Source organism: Hyalella azteca, unplaced genomic scaffold, assembly GCF_000764305.2.
Source record: "Hyalella azteca isolate HAZT.00-mixed unplaced genomic scaffold, Hazt_2.0.2 contig11111, whole genome shotgun sequence".
NCBI classification, from domain to species: Eukaryota; Metazoa; Arthropoda; class Malacostraca; order Amphipoda; family Hyalellidae; genus Hyalella; species Hyalella azteca.
The window spans coordinates 160,665-176,301 of NW_025941120.1; the positions used below are offsets into that span (position 1 = coordinate 160,665).

Genomic DNA, 15,637 nt, shown 5'->3' on the forward strand with positions numbered 1-15,637 from the left:
CACTTTGATTCATCTTTCCTTATACAAATCTCAAAATAATTTCCACAATAATAATTACTCTGATATAGTTAAAAGAATTTATATGATATCCAGGATATTGTAGAGAATGAATTTTTCATTCCTGTTATGGTAAATCGGATTCATTTGAGAGTATAAAATGCAATAAAATTATGAATTAAGCACGGTTAAAGTTCAGTGGTTAAAATTCAGAGTAGTTAAAGTTCAGAGTGGTTAAAGTTCAGAGTACCAAGATTGGCGCAGAGAGGCGCGGGTTCGATCCCAGCTCTGTGCGCCAGTTTCTGGTCAGAATCGGCGAGGAGGCCGGGCGGTTAAGCACAGCAGAATTGGAGCAGTGAGTTGCGAGTTCGAGACCGCAAAATGCCGTGAATGTTCTGCGATGTTAAGAATCGGCGACCGGCCTACGGCTTACTAAACGCAGAAACCGCTATTATTATATATATTATATGATTATGTGTAGTGTATATAGTGACATGCTGGCCATGGTGAAATGACGGTCATTCATAGAGGCGCCTACGCAAAGATGCGATGGTGACTGTGAAGTAAAATGACGACTAAATTATGGTATATCGAAAATATTACAGAATTATACTTTTTATTTTCCTATAAAGCAATAACGACAATATTCAAGTTACTGGCCCTCAACTTTACTTCGTATCAAGCATGAAATACATTCGCAATAATTTATTAAAATAATTGCAAGTCAGTTTTTGCCGACTTACTGTCTCTAGACTCGCCAAGTAACTGAGCTGCCAAGCATTGTGGTATACGGCATTATGTTATACGTGTGGTATACGGCTTTATCTCTTTGTGGTATACGGTATGACTCATGACGTATATATAGGTGTGGTATATGGCATCAACAGAGCTGGGCAGCGCTACTTTGAAATGTAGCGGCGCTACCGCTACCGCTACATGCTCTAAATGTAGCTGGCGCTACCGCTACCGCTACACCCACCAGATTGTAGCGGGCGCTCCGCTACCGCTACAGTAAAATGTAGCGCCGCTACATTAACCGCTACAATGGCCAAAATTGTTGGAAATCTCTAAATATTTATTGTTTTGCTATTGGGATTTACTCATGAACATTTAATAATAATCAAACATTTTCAAAACATATCAATGCAACTTTATTGCAATTAACCTAACCGAACTAGTACGGGTTAGATACAGTAAATAAAAGTTACAGTTATTTTTATGTTTACTTTTCCTACATGGATGTCTACTTTAATCTACCAATCTCAAAAATTATCCACATATATATATGAAAAATAAGTCTTTTATTTGTATATATATGTGGATTATTTTTGAGATTGGCAGATTAAAGTAGACATCCATGTAGGGAAGGTGAAGCATAAAAATAACTGTGAGCAAACTGAAACATGAAAAAATACCTGTAAGTGGTAACTGGTAACAATTAACTTAAGAAGTAACAACTAACATGTTAACACTAGTAATAAGCTGAGGTTGACAACATTACACCGAAATCTTTCGTACAGTTTTATTCTGTAAACTATACTATGAATGTATCATGCTGGTTTTTTAATAATATTTAATATTAGTAAGTAAAATCTAAAGGCTTTATCTATAAATGTAGCGGTAGCGCTGTAGCGGCAAAACCTCGTATCGCTACTTAAATATGTAGCGGGCGCTACTGCTACCGCTACAATTGCTTAAAATGTAGCGCTGCTACCGCTACTGAAAATGTAGCGGCCGCTACATGTAGCGCGCTACTGCCCACCTCTGGGCATTAACTCTTTGTGGTATACGGCATGAGTCATGCCGTATACCACATGCATACGGCATGAGTTTGAGTTAAGCGATTTACGCTAAAGTGTAAGACAAATATACCTGCGATGTTTTCAAATGCAATAAGATACTATCATACTTTCGCATCTTTAAATAAGGCTGGAAAACTTTTATGATACTTGCATGCTCATTTGATTGTTGTAGCGGTCAGTAATTCTTGCTGAATGCACTAATTAAAATAATTATTCTCTCCTTTAAGAGTGTCGGCGATTAGGATCGAAATGGCAATAAATGATATGAAATTGCTGTAGATTAGTAAGTACTTCGTAAACTCGGTGTATTATAAGATTTTTTGAATATTTGGAGGGAAATAAGTTTGTTAATTTCTCGTGAAGCATGTAAGGAAATAAGGGAAAAGTGGAGTGGAAAAGTATCCGTATACTTTAAAAATGACCACTACAAATTATCTAGGTTGTATTAAAAATCTATTAAAACACAGATGATGGCACCCGAGTTTATTCAATAAATTATAAGTAGCTTACAAAGCTCTGAATATGATATGCTTTAATTCTAATTGTATTAAGCTATGATAAACTTATTCAGACGATAAAATACTATCTGTGAACGTAAATAGAGATTCCAAAGTACGAAATATCTTTAAAAATAGAATGATGAATCGTATAGAATTTATGTCATGTGAACAACATCTTTTGGCTCACGTTTTATATGATAATTAATATAGATTCAAAATGTATCCTGCATGAATTAAGGGGAACGTCTCTTCTAAAAATTATCTAATAAACTATATGAACGATCTTTTTGAAACTTCGTATGCATATTTAAATCACTAAAAGAAAAACATAATGATCATAGGCATTTTTTTAAGAAAGTGGGAAAACGTAAAACATACAAAACGGCAAAAAAAGGTGAGTCCCATCCGATCCGATCTGTAAAGAGGATATCTATCGACTCTTATTGGCTCTCTATCGCATTTACCTAACAATAAATGTGGCACTAGACCTACATCTGGTTGGCTGCAGGTCCAGGCTTTACAAAAAAGTTCAAATCAAACCGTCAATGCCCATTAAAAATCAAAAGAGAAACCCGGCTCGGGATAACTGTAGCCGGTCGATGACTGACAAGGAATCGTAATCTCTGCAGTGACGATTCTTGTTTTTGCTGGTAGATGAGCATGCACTGTGCTGACGACGGTCTCCACCAGAGGAACCGTGTTAGTGACGAACTTCAGTACTTCTATGGTCTGGGTTTTAGTTTTAGTAAAGTAGTTCGTCGTGGTGGTGCTGAAGAACGAAGGTACAATCTTTGAGATGGTTTGGGTCTCATAGCTGAAGACCTGTGACGTGACCTGTATATCTTGAGAAGAGGTTACAGTGGTTTCTCTAACGTGCGTATCGGTCGAGCTCTGGATGTAGGTGACTGTTTTGGTTGAGGTTGAAGTTGCTGTGCTGAGGATCACATTTGTTTCAATACGAGTTGTGGTTGATGTGAAGTACTGGGTAACAGAGTGATAGTGATAATCAGGAACTTTTTGGGTGACAACAACGGTCGATGTTTGAGCGGCGAGAAACCTTTCGATGACTTGGGTGGAGGTTGACACTTCCTTCACCGTTTTAACAGCTGTGAACGCTGGAACTTCAATAGTTCGTGTCACAAAGTTTTCTTCAGTGACTTTAATGTAGCTAGTTACCGGAGGAGGCGTGTAAAACTGGGTGGTAGTGAGAGGGACGTAACTAACGGCGATTGAGGTTTCAGTTGATGATATGGTGACGTAGTCAGTTTCCTTCAAGTAATGAGTGTCCGTTACGGTGCTCGTAACGTGACGAAGGTCAATAAAGGTAGAGGTCGTTGTATGTGTCTCGTAAAAAACGTCAGCTGGTATAATTTGAGTCTTGTACTCAGTTGAAGTTGAAGTTGTATAATCGGTAACACTGTGCGTGATGGAGTATTCGTTATCGACCGTCTTTGTTCTCGTTATGGTAGTGTAGTCTAGGTGAACGGAGTAGCTAGTAGTACTCACCAGCGTACTAAGCCAAGTGACGGCAGCGAAAGGCATGGTATTTGTTATGGTTGATGTGACTGTATTAGTCACGATACGAGGGATGCAGTGTATCGAAGAATCGTCCTCAGGGAAAACGTCTGTGATGATTTCCTGGGGCCTGTAATCTCGATGATTTTTATCGAAACTGAGAAGATTAAACGGCTCAAGTTTGTTCTGAGACAGCGGCCTAGCTTCAAAAACTGCATCAGGTGCAATATAGGTTCGTCTGACGAATGATTCCGATGTTGCCATCCTTCCTAGAAGGGCTAAGGAAAGCATCATCACCGCCCACATGGTCCCTGTTTGACAACAAAAATAAAATTTAGTAGCACAAATAAAGTTTTGAGAAAATTGGAACAAGTAATTTGCTGTATAAGTTGGGTTTGAATTCAGTGCGTTATCCTGATTTTCATCGATTTAAAACACAAATCCTGATTTTGGTTCTGGGTATGAATATCCGCTTGAAACAGTTGAACATTCGTTCACGATTCTCGTTGAAGTGGAGACAATATCATCTGGACGCGAGAATTCAGTGAAATACTCAAAGTTTCGAAGCCTGCTGGTTTCTTGAATAACCTCAGCACGAGTGATGGTCACTACATTCCATTCAACTTGATCGACATTTGTGCTGAACTGAACTGTGCTCACGCTAGGAATTAACTCGGTTGTACGTAATGTAGACACAGCAGAGACTGGAATAGTTTTCTCGGTTATATAATCTTCGGTATGAACGATTGTTTTGGTGACTGCATACGTGGTACGAACAGTTGTTGTGGTAGTGGCTTCAACTCGTTGATGAACGGTACTGGCAAGATCTGACACACTGTAAGCCGTGTAAGTCGTTGTTGCACTCACTGTGGAAGTAAGGTATGAGGCGGTCGAGAGTATTTCTGTTGATGTTACCAATATGAGTGGAGGTGTTACAACATTGATCGAACGCTCTGTGAAAACCGACACAGAAGTCGCAGTTTGAGTTATGGTCTCGGGAGGCGCAAATTTAGTAAAGGTATTAACGGTCTGATAAGTTTGGGTAATTTCAACCGTCTGAGGCTTTACCTCGACAACTTCAGTGATGGTTTTTACCACAGGCTCAGTACTAAAGGCAATCGCATTTCTGAAGCGATATCCAGTCGATTTTTCAAACACTGTACTTGTTGATGTTGCTTGGATGACCTGAGTTGAGGGCAACGTGAAAATAACCACAGTAGTACGAGTTTCAGTGACTGGAGGAGGAGCACTTTGAACAATGACTTCTTTTGTGTAGGTCAGGAAATCAGTGAGAGTTTCGGTGACAGCCCTTGTGACTGACCTCTCTTGTATCGATTCTTGCGTTCGGGTAAGAGTGCTAGTGCGTGCTACGATAGCAGTTCGCCTAGAGGTAACAGTGCTGGTGGCGTAGGTGGTCTTGTAGGCACTAGTGGTCAATGTTTGAGTTACGACAGAAGTGGTGGTGCCGGGACAGAAAGCAACTACGGCATCAAGGACCGTAAAATGATTTTCTTGTTCGGGCGGTAAATAAGAGCCGACGAGATGAGATTGAGGAGTTGGTACGGCCGAAGCTAACTGGAAGACGACAGCCAGCAGCGACAACAACAGCAGCAGCTTCATCCTGCAACGAGATGCAAAACGTGATTGATCGAACCGGAGGGCGGCGGACCAACCACGGCTGCACCTCGCTGCAATGGCTGCCCGCCGCCGTGTTACCGCTACTTGACTCTCATATTGCAAGACTAATTCAAATAGGCTATACTATTTAAAAATACAAATGTAGTGACTCGCATGACGTTGAATAATAATTCAAATGTAAACCGCTACTAGACTCGTATATCAGGAACAACCCAACTACAATAGACTATTTAATAATTCAAGTGTAACGATTAAAAAGACGTTAAATGAGAGTAACTCAAATGAAAAGAACCGATTCAACATCGTTCTCAAACAATCGCACGACTGAATTTTCAGTCAAGTTCACAGGTATGGGGAAAAATATTATTGTTTTTGGATTGTTTCTCTTAATATTGTTTTCAAGAGCAATAAATTTCGAAACATTTGTTAAGCATCGGTCCACCAACATTGCACTTCAGCATTTGGTTCCTATGAGTTGAGAAATCAGAGTTGAAGGTTGAATTTAGCATGAAATATTACTTAAAATTTACCTCAATTTTCCCATCAATCAAGGATCAATACAGGAGGACAATCTTCTTGGGCTGTGTCAAATTTCGTTGTTTTTGTATATTGGATCGATAGTTCAGAGTTTCATATTAATTAACACGAGGTCTCTGACGACGACATGAATTGCAATATTAAGCATTACTAAAGCATTCGATTCCTTCATTAAAAATTACACACTTCAAAGCTCACTGATGTAAAGCTTTCCACAGCAAAATCGATACCATCAATCGTATTAGTGAATTAAATAAAACTTATAACTTAGAAGTATCCTCAATTGATGGAGTATTATATCCCGGGCCAACAAATTTCCACAAAATTCAAAGGAAATATACTCTATGATGTTTGAAAAAAATTTAATTCGTATATATTGGTTTACCTCAATTAGAAACTCTGTCGCTGTCATGGTGTTATTGCTAGTATCTTTACATCGTCAAATTTAAATACATTTTGATATAAATACATTTAGCCCAATACACATTTTATTTTGTAAAATTTGCAAATTATATCTATGATATCAAGCCTTTATGCTGCGGTTAAAGTTTGTCGCGTGGTGGCGAAGGAGCTGTGTAAGTATGTTGATAAGAAATCGAATCAACCGTGGAATTATGATAATAATTAATCGCGTAAAAATAAATTTCAGTCTGTCAAGCGGGTCACTGGGAAAAATATACCTAATTAACAAGAGTTTCAAGCCTTCGTGCGCTCTTGCCAAGCTAAGCAAGAGCAATGGACCTCGCGAGGTCATTAATAGAATTTCAAATTAAGTGTAAAACAATATGGTCTATGATGTATCATTCATTATTCGTCAATGAATCTTTGCCAAGTCCTTAATTGAATTGCACTAAAAATTTTAAACAAAAGTAACTCAGTGTGTTGTGACTTAATGAAAAAGTTTCCACCGCGGGAACTATGTGTATTGTTGTGGTAAAAGGTGAGGCTGAAATTTAATTACAATTGAAATTCATGGATAATTTTTGTTTATGCAAAAAAAAATCTAAATTAATATTCAACACAAGAGGAGAGAAAAGTTAAATGAACCAGTTTTCATACTCTAATTAAACAGAAACCCTGAGATCTATTTAAGTTATTGGCAAATAAATCTTCACCTGAGCAGAAGATACTGTGAAGAAAGATGCGCTTCAAGAACTAGTCCGGGATCTTGAGTAAGAGCAGGAGCAAGCGCCGGCTCATGAAGCCCAAAAGCTGAGTGAAGAATACGTGACTTCACGGAGTTTATATACTAGAGAGCCAGTCTTCCAGCAAGACTGAGATAATCAGTTTTAAAACCATATTGCTGTTGTAGAATCCCCTCATAATCTATCCCTTATTCTTATCGCGGCCAAAGCCTAAAAAGGCATGAAGCAAGGGTTGTACGGGTTGTCGTCTTTACAGAGCCCAACTGTCTGGAAAATTCCCATAGCAAATAAATTATTCTTCGTTAAATCAATTAATAAATTTTACCTCTTATATATACTGGGTTTTTATTTCTTCTGGTCTTCCTTTCAACTCAATAAAAAAACTGGATAAAATGGAATTTGAGAAATCAAGACTCTCTTTTATTCTATTTATTTTTTGTTCATGCATGGGAATTGTACATAATCATAGTAGTGCAATTAATTTAAATACTATTTGATTCTTCTTTGAATAATAAAAAATATTTTTGCTTAACAAATTTATAATTTCCATTAGTTTGAACATTTACGTTAAAATCGTAGAGTGGTCGACTTCCAAATGCATTCAGTCGTATTCACACTCAATAAAAGTGATGATAAAATCATAAAATTCAACTTATTCATCGTTTCGTCCGAAGAATCAGTTTTTAGCGCATTTTCTCATTTATGAAAAAATGCACTATTGTGATCGCCATGTCCGTCTGTCCGTCCGTCCGTCCGTCTGTCCGTCCGTCCGTGACTTCACGTTTTCGTCGACGAGAAAATGCGCTCTCTGTCACTCACTGCAGTGAGTACTGAGTTATACTTTTTACATATTTGTTGATTGAGTATCTAAGGCTTTCACAGTGTTGACGCTTTCTGTTGAAGTCAGCACTCGGCTGACTTGTCTGCCTCCCAATTATTTTGACAAATTCTTCTCGTGCTTAACGATCAATAAATAATCTTCATATGCTGTATAGGATTCTGATGATGTTAATTGGTGTTTACAATAACATAAGGGCTGTTAACAAGGTAGTTGTTCACAATAACAGGTGTGTGAAAAAGGATTGAAAATTTGTCCAAAAATCATGCAGTGTTCCGTTCGCTCTCTACTCTTACTGTATGTAAGTAGAGTGTCATTATCTAGACAATGCCAAAATCATTTTTCTAAGTGTAGTATGCCTATGTCTGTGGCGGGCTTACCGCTACTGCGGCCGCGTTTTAGGACACAGCTTAGGCCTATCGAAGGATCCTCAACGCGTCCTACGCGCGGCCTCAGGCTGCGTCCTTCACTCCTTTGTTCGTGCTTGAAGCCTTTTTTTAACGTTGCGATGTTTTCAGTTAACCTTCCAGTTTCCATTGGCTTGATGGAAAATTTAAAAGTTTGTGCCGATTTAAAATTGAGCCCTCAGTATTTCTAAAGTAACAGACTTTTTGGATGCTTAGATTTCTTCGGCAAAATTTTCTTCAATAACTCCTCAGCTTGTCAAAAATGTATTCTTTATCATCGCTGCATTCAGTTTTCCGTTCTTTGTCAGTCCATCGTTCAATTTTGGGTTCTTTGTCAGCGCATCATTCACTTTTTCGTTCTTTGTCAGCGCATCGTTCACTTTTGCGTTCTTTGTCAGCGCATCATTCACTTTTGCGTATTTTGTCAGCACATCATTCACTTTTGCGTTCTCTGTCAGCGCATCATTCACTTTTGCGTGTTCTTTGTCAGCGCATCATTCACTTTTGCGTTCTTTGTCAGCGCATCATTCACTTTTGCGTGTTCTTTGTCAGCACATCATTCACTCATGCGTTCTTTGTCTGCGCATCATTCACATTTGCGTACTTTGTCAGCACATCATTCACTTTTGCGTTCTTTGTCTGCGCATCATTCACTTTTGCGTTCATTGTCAGCGCATCATTCACTTTTGCGTTCTTTGTCAGCGCATCATTCACATTTGCGTACTTTGTCAGCACATCATTCACTTTTGCGTTCTTTGTCTGCGCATCATTGTATTTTGGGTCAGCTGGGAGAGCAACCGCTCACCTGTTCTTGTTGCCAGGCAAGTGTAGTTGTTGATGCTGCTCGCCCTGTTGCTGGGAGTTTGCCTGGTGAATGTGGTTCTTACCTCGGATATTGTGACAAAACTGTTTCAAAATTAAGTGTATAAATAAATCCGTCATAATGAAAATAAGGTGTTTTACTATTTAATTATCAGCAATTTCTCAATTTCTGTTGCTTTATTTGTATATATGTTGTACCTTCTAATTTTATTTTGAATATGCATGTTAATTTTGTTTCTCTAATAGAATGGTCGTTAATGAGGTTTTAATGAAAGTATCTTCTACCTGACTGGTATTTTAGTTTGTGTTTTGAAGTAGATTCTTGCTTTTATAACACAATCTATATATAATCAATAATAATACGGGAGTAAAAATGAATTTTCCATAGAGTAAATCTTCGATCTACATAATTTTTTTTTTGTAACTTGAGAGAACCCATGCGATGTTCGTAATGTTCAGCTCCAGACGCTGTTAAAATGTCTTAACTGACGAGGAGTTGTACGTTTAAGACGTTCATCGAAGACGGTCAGAAAAGACGTTCGTTGGATCTTTACGACGCATCTTCCTTCGGTTGCCATGTTGCCATCCACTAATCCTGTGGGTTTCCCAAGCGCCGAAGATGGAACTGGTGCAAGGCTTAATCCCGATATATTTTTTTGTGTTCTCGAGAGGCCTATAGTCGTGATGGTCGTTAGAGGATTGGACTTCTCCACTCTGGACTCGGAGTATTTAACTGAAGTGATCCGGACTTGGTATCAGTCAGAGTCTGAGTCCGCGGTACTCAGGTGCAGATTCGGATTCTCGTCGCATCGCTCTCGTCAGGTACGTTTATAATTTTACACGTCAGAAATAAACAATTTGGAATTGAATTGGATACAGGTAAATATTTTCGTTTCTATTGGAGGCATGTTGTATGTGATATTTAGATTTTTCTGCATATTTTTACCCTTATGCGTTAAAATTTAAGTTGTAGCTATGTGAGCAAAATAATTATTTTGCTCACATATTTTTAATTTTTCTTTTAATAGCGATTCTTAATCCGCGGCTAAGTTTTCTAGATGTAGAACATAACTAAAAATTGAATATAAATCGAGCACTATAAAAATTGATATAAATCGATTAAAGTAGGGAGGCTTGAGAACTGCAGTGACGATCTTAATTGAAGAAATTAGTGGAAGTAATTTCCGATTTATTGATTAACTAAATTGGGAGAATTCTAACAAAACATTGAATCCGAAAGTTAGATTTGTAATTTGTTTTTTTTTCTAGTTTGTCTGATGGGAAATAGAATGCAGTTAATGCATTAACCCATCTTGAGGGAATTTCTAAGGAACAACTTAATTGTGTAAAACTTTATATTAGTTTGGTCAATCTAGAATTTTGTGTTGAATACAGCCTAAAATCATTTAAAATACTCATGTGGCAATGATCGAGTGAGTGCCAAATTCCGAGGGGATAAGTAAAATTAGTCCCATGATAAGAATTCATAGATCAACTATTACCTATATGTAAAATAGGCAAGTACATTTTTTCCACATTCACTCTGTTCAATGTAAAAGCTAACGCCTCGTAAGCATATGTATTTAAAAACTCACGATTCGTTAAAAGATTATATGCAGCAGGGACATATGCAACCCCTGCTATCGGTAATATCTAAATTATGCTATTTACGTATGATATATATTTAATATATGAAATATTACTTTTAAGGTTGCATACAATGAGTCATAGTAGAAAATCCCAAGCTCGAATATAGCATAAATTAAATTCTTACTGATATAACAAAAAATAACTGAAGTCCTTCTTACAATGAAAATTAGACAACTTGTCAAGAGAGTTAAATTTCTAAACTAAGAAAAAAATTAGTACTATTTAAGTACCTAAACTCATTGCGTTTCAAACAAGGAAATCAATTAGCCCGCGGCTTTTGAGTACTTAAAACTAACAGCAACTACAAAAAAAAAAAAAATTCAGACTTCAGATCTGTGAAGGTCTTTGCCTAACCAATATATTGAGCGAAAATATTCAAAATAAAAAAATATGGAGCGGCTTGTAGTGATGGGTTTTAGAACAATTTTATGTGAGATTCATGCAAATCGATGAACACAATTAAGTCACTATTAGTTCAACTAACGTTGAACCGAGTTGTTTTCATTTTTGTTGCTATTTAGTTTCATTTGAATCGGAACACTTCCGTTAATGCATCGTAAGGTCGAATTGAGCCATATTGTCCTACAATATAACAGTCCGATAGCGTTATCGAAGCAGTTGTTTCCATTTTAATTATTGTTGTACGCAATGTACGAGTAAATCAGCGAGTAACCGTGAAGAAATAAATGATCTTGCTTAGCAGGATTAGTCCTGATGAATGAGTCCGGTAACGGTATTGAAGCGGTAGTTTTCGTTTGAATTATTATTCAACGCCATGTAAATAAGTACATTTGAAAATACAGTACAAATAGGCTAGCTAAATTAGTCCTGAACATGATAGTCATGTAGCGGTAACACGGCGGCGGGCAGCCATTGCAGCGAGGTGCAGCCGTGGTTGGTCCGCCGCCCTCTGGTACGATCAATCACGTTTTGCATCTCGTTGCAGGATGAAGCTGCTGCTGTTGTTGTCGCTGCTGGCTGTCGTTTATCAGCCAATTTGGGGTGATAAACTACCAACGACTCCTCGTTTAGTTGGAGGATACCTCCAACCTCAAAATCTTGTCGCTGCTAAGCGATGCATCGGAACGACCGACACCTCCACACTCGTCGAAACAAAGCTCGTCTACCAACCATTTACGAAAATTGTCACGGTTTTCCAAACAGTTCCAGTTTTATCCCAAGATGTTGAAACCGTCACCAAAATTCAGGAAGTTATTTCAGAAGTTGAAGTTCAGACCTTCAACACAATTAGTAGAACGTCACTTGTGACCGACGTAAAAACTTTGATTGATAATATTGAACGACCTCTCGTGCTGCGCACGGCGTTTGCTTCAGTTACTTCGCTCAGCACCAGACTGCAGGTGCACACTATCTCGGAGACCACTACGCATGTCCAGGCAGAAACTCATACACGCACAGTGTCTCTCACGGAAGTTAGTACAGATGCTGTTTTTGTAACACAAACCAGAACAATTACTTTAAATCAACGGCCTATATTTGAGCCTTCGTATAACACTCGAGTGATCAGCATTACTGTTGACCAGACGCCTCCTCCTGTTACCTCAACGTTTGTTTTCACGAACACCGACACTGCAACAGCAACTACATACGTCACCCCACGACCTGTATTGCAAGATCGTCGTGAAGCGAGCACTGAGCCAAGGATCATGTACTCGGAAGTACTTACTTACACCACCGAGACGAACTACATTCCCGTTTTCAGCACTGGTTACGATACAGTAACATCCACCGTTATTGACACTGCCACGTCTTTCACCGCGTCACAAGTCTTTGCTGAAGTCACCCGCACGGTCAGAAAAGTGTTACCATCAACCGTCACCATTCCTGTTGTAACAACTCTTACTGCTACAGTCGAGCGACATGTGACTGAGGAATTCTTGGTCACTTCGACGGTAGTCGGTACTGGAGTTCACACAGAGCGAAGTCCGCCACAAACTATACCTATGATCCTCACAGATGTTGTCACTGAATTTTTCACTAGAACGTCCGAATACCAGCCGCCTACAATGACGAAGCCTGCGACAGTTTATCTCAAATGTGGCGAATACACCACTGTCACACCGTCTGGCTATTTCTATGGACAACCATAAATAAACTGCGTATGAATTACATAAGGTAAATGAGGTTTAGTTGCTAAAGTTATTAATTACTTCAAAAATAATTTTCATGTCTGTGTATTTTCTAGTTTTTAAATTTAAGTAAGGAGCATATTCACTCATTTTTTATTCTATTTCAGGATGCGTGTGCTCTCATTCTCTCTGCTGGTTACGGTGGGCTGCCTTTTTGCCTCATCTACTGAAGGCAGCAAACTTCCTGTTCCAAACCATTACATTTCACCCTCTTTCGATGCCCCATCTGTTGTCGAAAGTTTTGCTAGGTCTTCCCCGGTGCTTGAAACGGTACAAGGTCAACCTTTAGTAGAAGCCTTTGAACCTGTTCAAAGTAACGCCCTTTCGTCTGAATTTGTAGAACGTCAGAGGTCTCAATCACAAGCAGCAGCCGATCCTCTTTGGCCTGATTTCAAAGCAGATGATGGAGGTCCTTCTGTTTCCCGAGGTAGAACTTTACAGTTTAACCATCAATTATCAAGCTCAGATGGAACAAGAAATCTAGCATTTCCTGGTTTTAATACAAATTCGCGCGATGCTGGCATAAACAATTTTAAATTTTTGCCTCAGGGTGAAGTTTTATCAAGAGGTTTTTCTCATGATACAAGGCATAATGTAGGGGCTCACGCATTTGGTACAGGAGCGTCGCATTCTGGTGGATCTCGGTCTGGAACTGAAGTGGGTGGATTTTCTGGAAATAATTTTAGAGCAGGAGTATCCACATTTGGAGAAGGGAATCGAGAACAATCATTTAGGTCTTCGGGTGGTTCATCACAGTTCTCCCCAGCAGCTGGTCAAGATGCGCAAGAAATTTTCGGATCATTTGGAGGCTCATCGTCTGGCTTTCCTGAAGGGTTCACTCCTGGAGAAAAATTTATCCCTCCGAAATTCGACCCCGAACAAAACAACATCGAGCGAAGTGAAAGTCAGTTTCTGACCGGGTTTGATGCAAATGCCGCAGCAGGGATTAATAAGGAAGATTGTATTCGAAATACCGTCACCATTCGTTCGACATCACTATCCATTGTTCCGATAGCTACCAACATAGTGAGTACCGTTCTAGTGACCAATACTCTCTCTGGTACTCGGACTGAAATTGCTACTATTCAGTCAACAAGGATCCACACCAACACCGTGCGACGTACCCAAATTTCGACTGTATACAGTACGGTAGAGCGTTTCTCTACTCAGACGAAACTCGTTCCTGCTAATACTCATACCTCAACTTTTACTTCTTTGGTAACTGAATTCATTGATAGAACTTCTCTTACAACGATCACCGATACGGTTGTGTCACGAACGACAGCATTTGTCACTGTAACAAATTCTCGGGCATCCACAACTACTGTGTCTATTCCTTTATACACAACTGATTTTGTTCAACTGCCAGCTGTTGTCCGGTCTTTCGTCATTGAACAAACTCGGACAGTGAGTCTGGACAATACTCTACCGCCTCAAATTCTGTACGTCAGCGAAACGGTCTATAAAACTGAAACATTGACTGCAACTCAGACTCTCCAGCCTGAGACGATCATCCGTACCAAAACTGTTGTTGTTCCATCGTACTCCACCATATACACCACCAGCGTTGGAACGCGTACGAAGACTCTTCGTTCCACGATACCCACCATCTTGACGAAGACTGCGACCACATATTCCTCCGTTTTCCGCTTGGGTGTTGCTGTTAACACCCAGTTCTCCACCATTACCGAAACTGTAACAGAAGCTCAATACTTTACCACTACCGTGCCATCGTATGTGACTGTGTCTGTAACCAACGATATTCCTGCGATTACAACAAGGGTGTCCACTCACTACGCGGGGGTACAACGAACGGTAACTGTACCTGGAGGAGTCGTAACATCGTACAGCACCTTTACGACATTCGTGTCAGTGTACAAGACAGTAACCAACACTCTCACAACGCCCATTGTCTATGCCACGCAAACCGTTACTCAAAACTGCCCTGCTGGTCAACCCTTCAAGTAGAGATCGAGAGAACGTGATTTCCGCAATGTTATTATTTAGCGAACGATTGGGAGCAGTAAACGAGTCTTTGTCAATTTTCGCACAAGTCTATCTCAACGAATGTTACTGTAGTAAGAAAAGGTAGTCTATTGAAAACGTGTAATTTTACTGTTCGGAATCTGAAAATGAGTGCTTTGCATTAATTTTTCTAAAAATTTTCTGCATGACAACATTAGGCAAAAACGCTGCTCTTTTCGTATGAGAATGCATGCCCCATGAGTTCCTTTAAAATTTTACCAAATTCATGGGTTTGTGATGCCATTATGTGCCGCAATCGCATAGTGAGGTTCAATGTTACTGTCTAACTTAGATAATTTTGTGTCATCAATTAATAAATTTTGAAATATTAGACAAATGACATTTGCGCAAGTAGTAATACCTAGACTAGTTTATGTATTTAGACAGATTCTCAGGATCATCGCATTCAGTTATGAATGGGAATTATACTTATGAAGTTTTCGCTGCCTCTAAGTGATGCTCTTCTGTGTGATAAATAATAACTTTGTTCGATTAGTAATAAACCTTACATTTCTTCCGTTGTATTAATTCTCCTGTTAACATTTCTAACGTTGATAGTAGTACAGGATTCATTATATAGTACAGGATTCATTAATAATTCTATATAAAAT

General features: G+C 39.0%; 2 protein-coding genes across 5 annotated transcripts; one reads left to right on the plus strand and one right to left on the minus strand.

The window, feature by feature from the left end:
- Positions 1–2,267: 2,267 nt before the first annotated feature.
- On the minus strand, positions 2,268–7,219 carry LOC108679340 (cell wall protein DAN4). 2 transcript variants are annotated; one of them, XM_018167943.2, is made up of 2 exons: positions 7,105–7,218; positions 2,268–4,125 (listed from the first exon to the last, which is right to left on the minus strand). In XM_018167943.2, the coding sequence occupies exon 2, from the start codon at positions 4,118–4,120 to the stop codon at positions 2,852–2,854; it is 1,269 nt and encodes a 422-aa protein (XP_018023432.1). In that variant the 5' UTR covers positions 4,121–4,125; positions 7,105–7,218; the 3' UTR covers positions 2,268–2,851. The 2 variants fall into 2 exon arrangements, with proteins under 2 accessions (XP_018023432.1, XP_047738669.1); XM_047882713.1 differs by having other exon boundaries at positions 3,864–5,435; positions 7,105–7,219.
- Positions 7,220–9,928: 2,709 nt separating this feature from the next.
- Positions 9,929–15,540, plus strand: LOC108679343 (mucin-5AC-like). Of its 3 annotated transcripts, none has more exons than XM_018167947.2 (3): positions 9,929–10,023; positions 11,798–12,987; positions 13,109–13,175. In XM_018167947.2, the coding sequence occupies exon 2, from the start codon at positions 11,799–11,801 to the stop codon at positions 12,960–12,962; it is 1,164 nt and encodes a 387-aa protein (XP_018023436.1). In that variant the 5' UTR covers positions 9,929–10,023; position 11,798; the 3' UTR covers positions 12,963–12,987; positions 13,109–13,175. The 3 variants fall into 3 exon arrangements, with proteins under 3 accessions (XP_018023436.1, XP_047738670.1, XP_047738672.1); XM_047882716.1 differs by having other exon boundaries at positions 9,943–10,023; positions 11,798–12,967; positions 13,109–15,540; XM_047882714.1 differs by lacking the exon at positions 11,798–12,987 and having other exon boundaries at positions 9,942–10,023; positions 13,109–15,540.
- Positions 15,541–15,637: the final 97 nt, after the last annotated feature.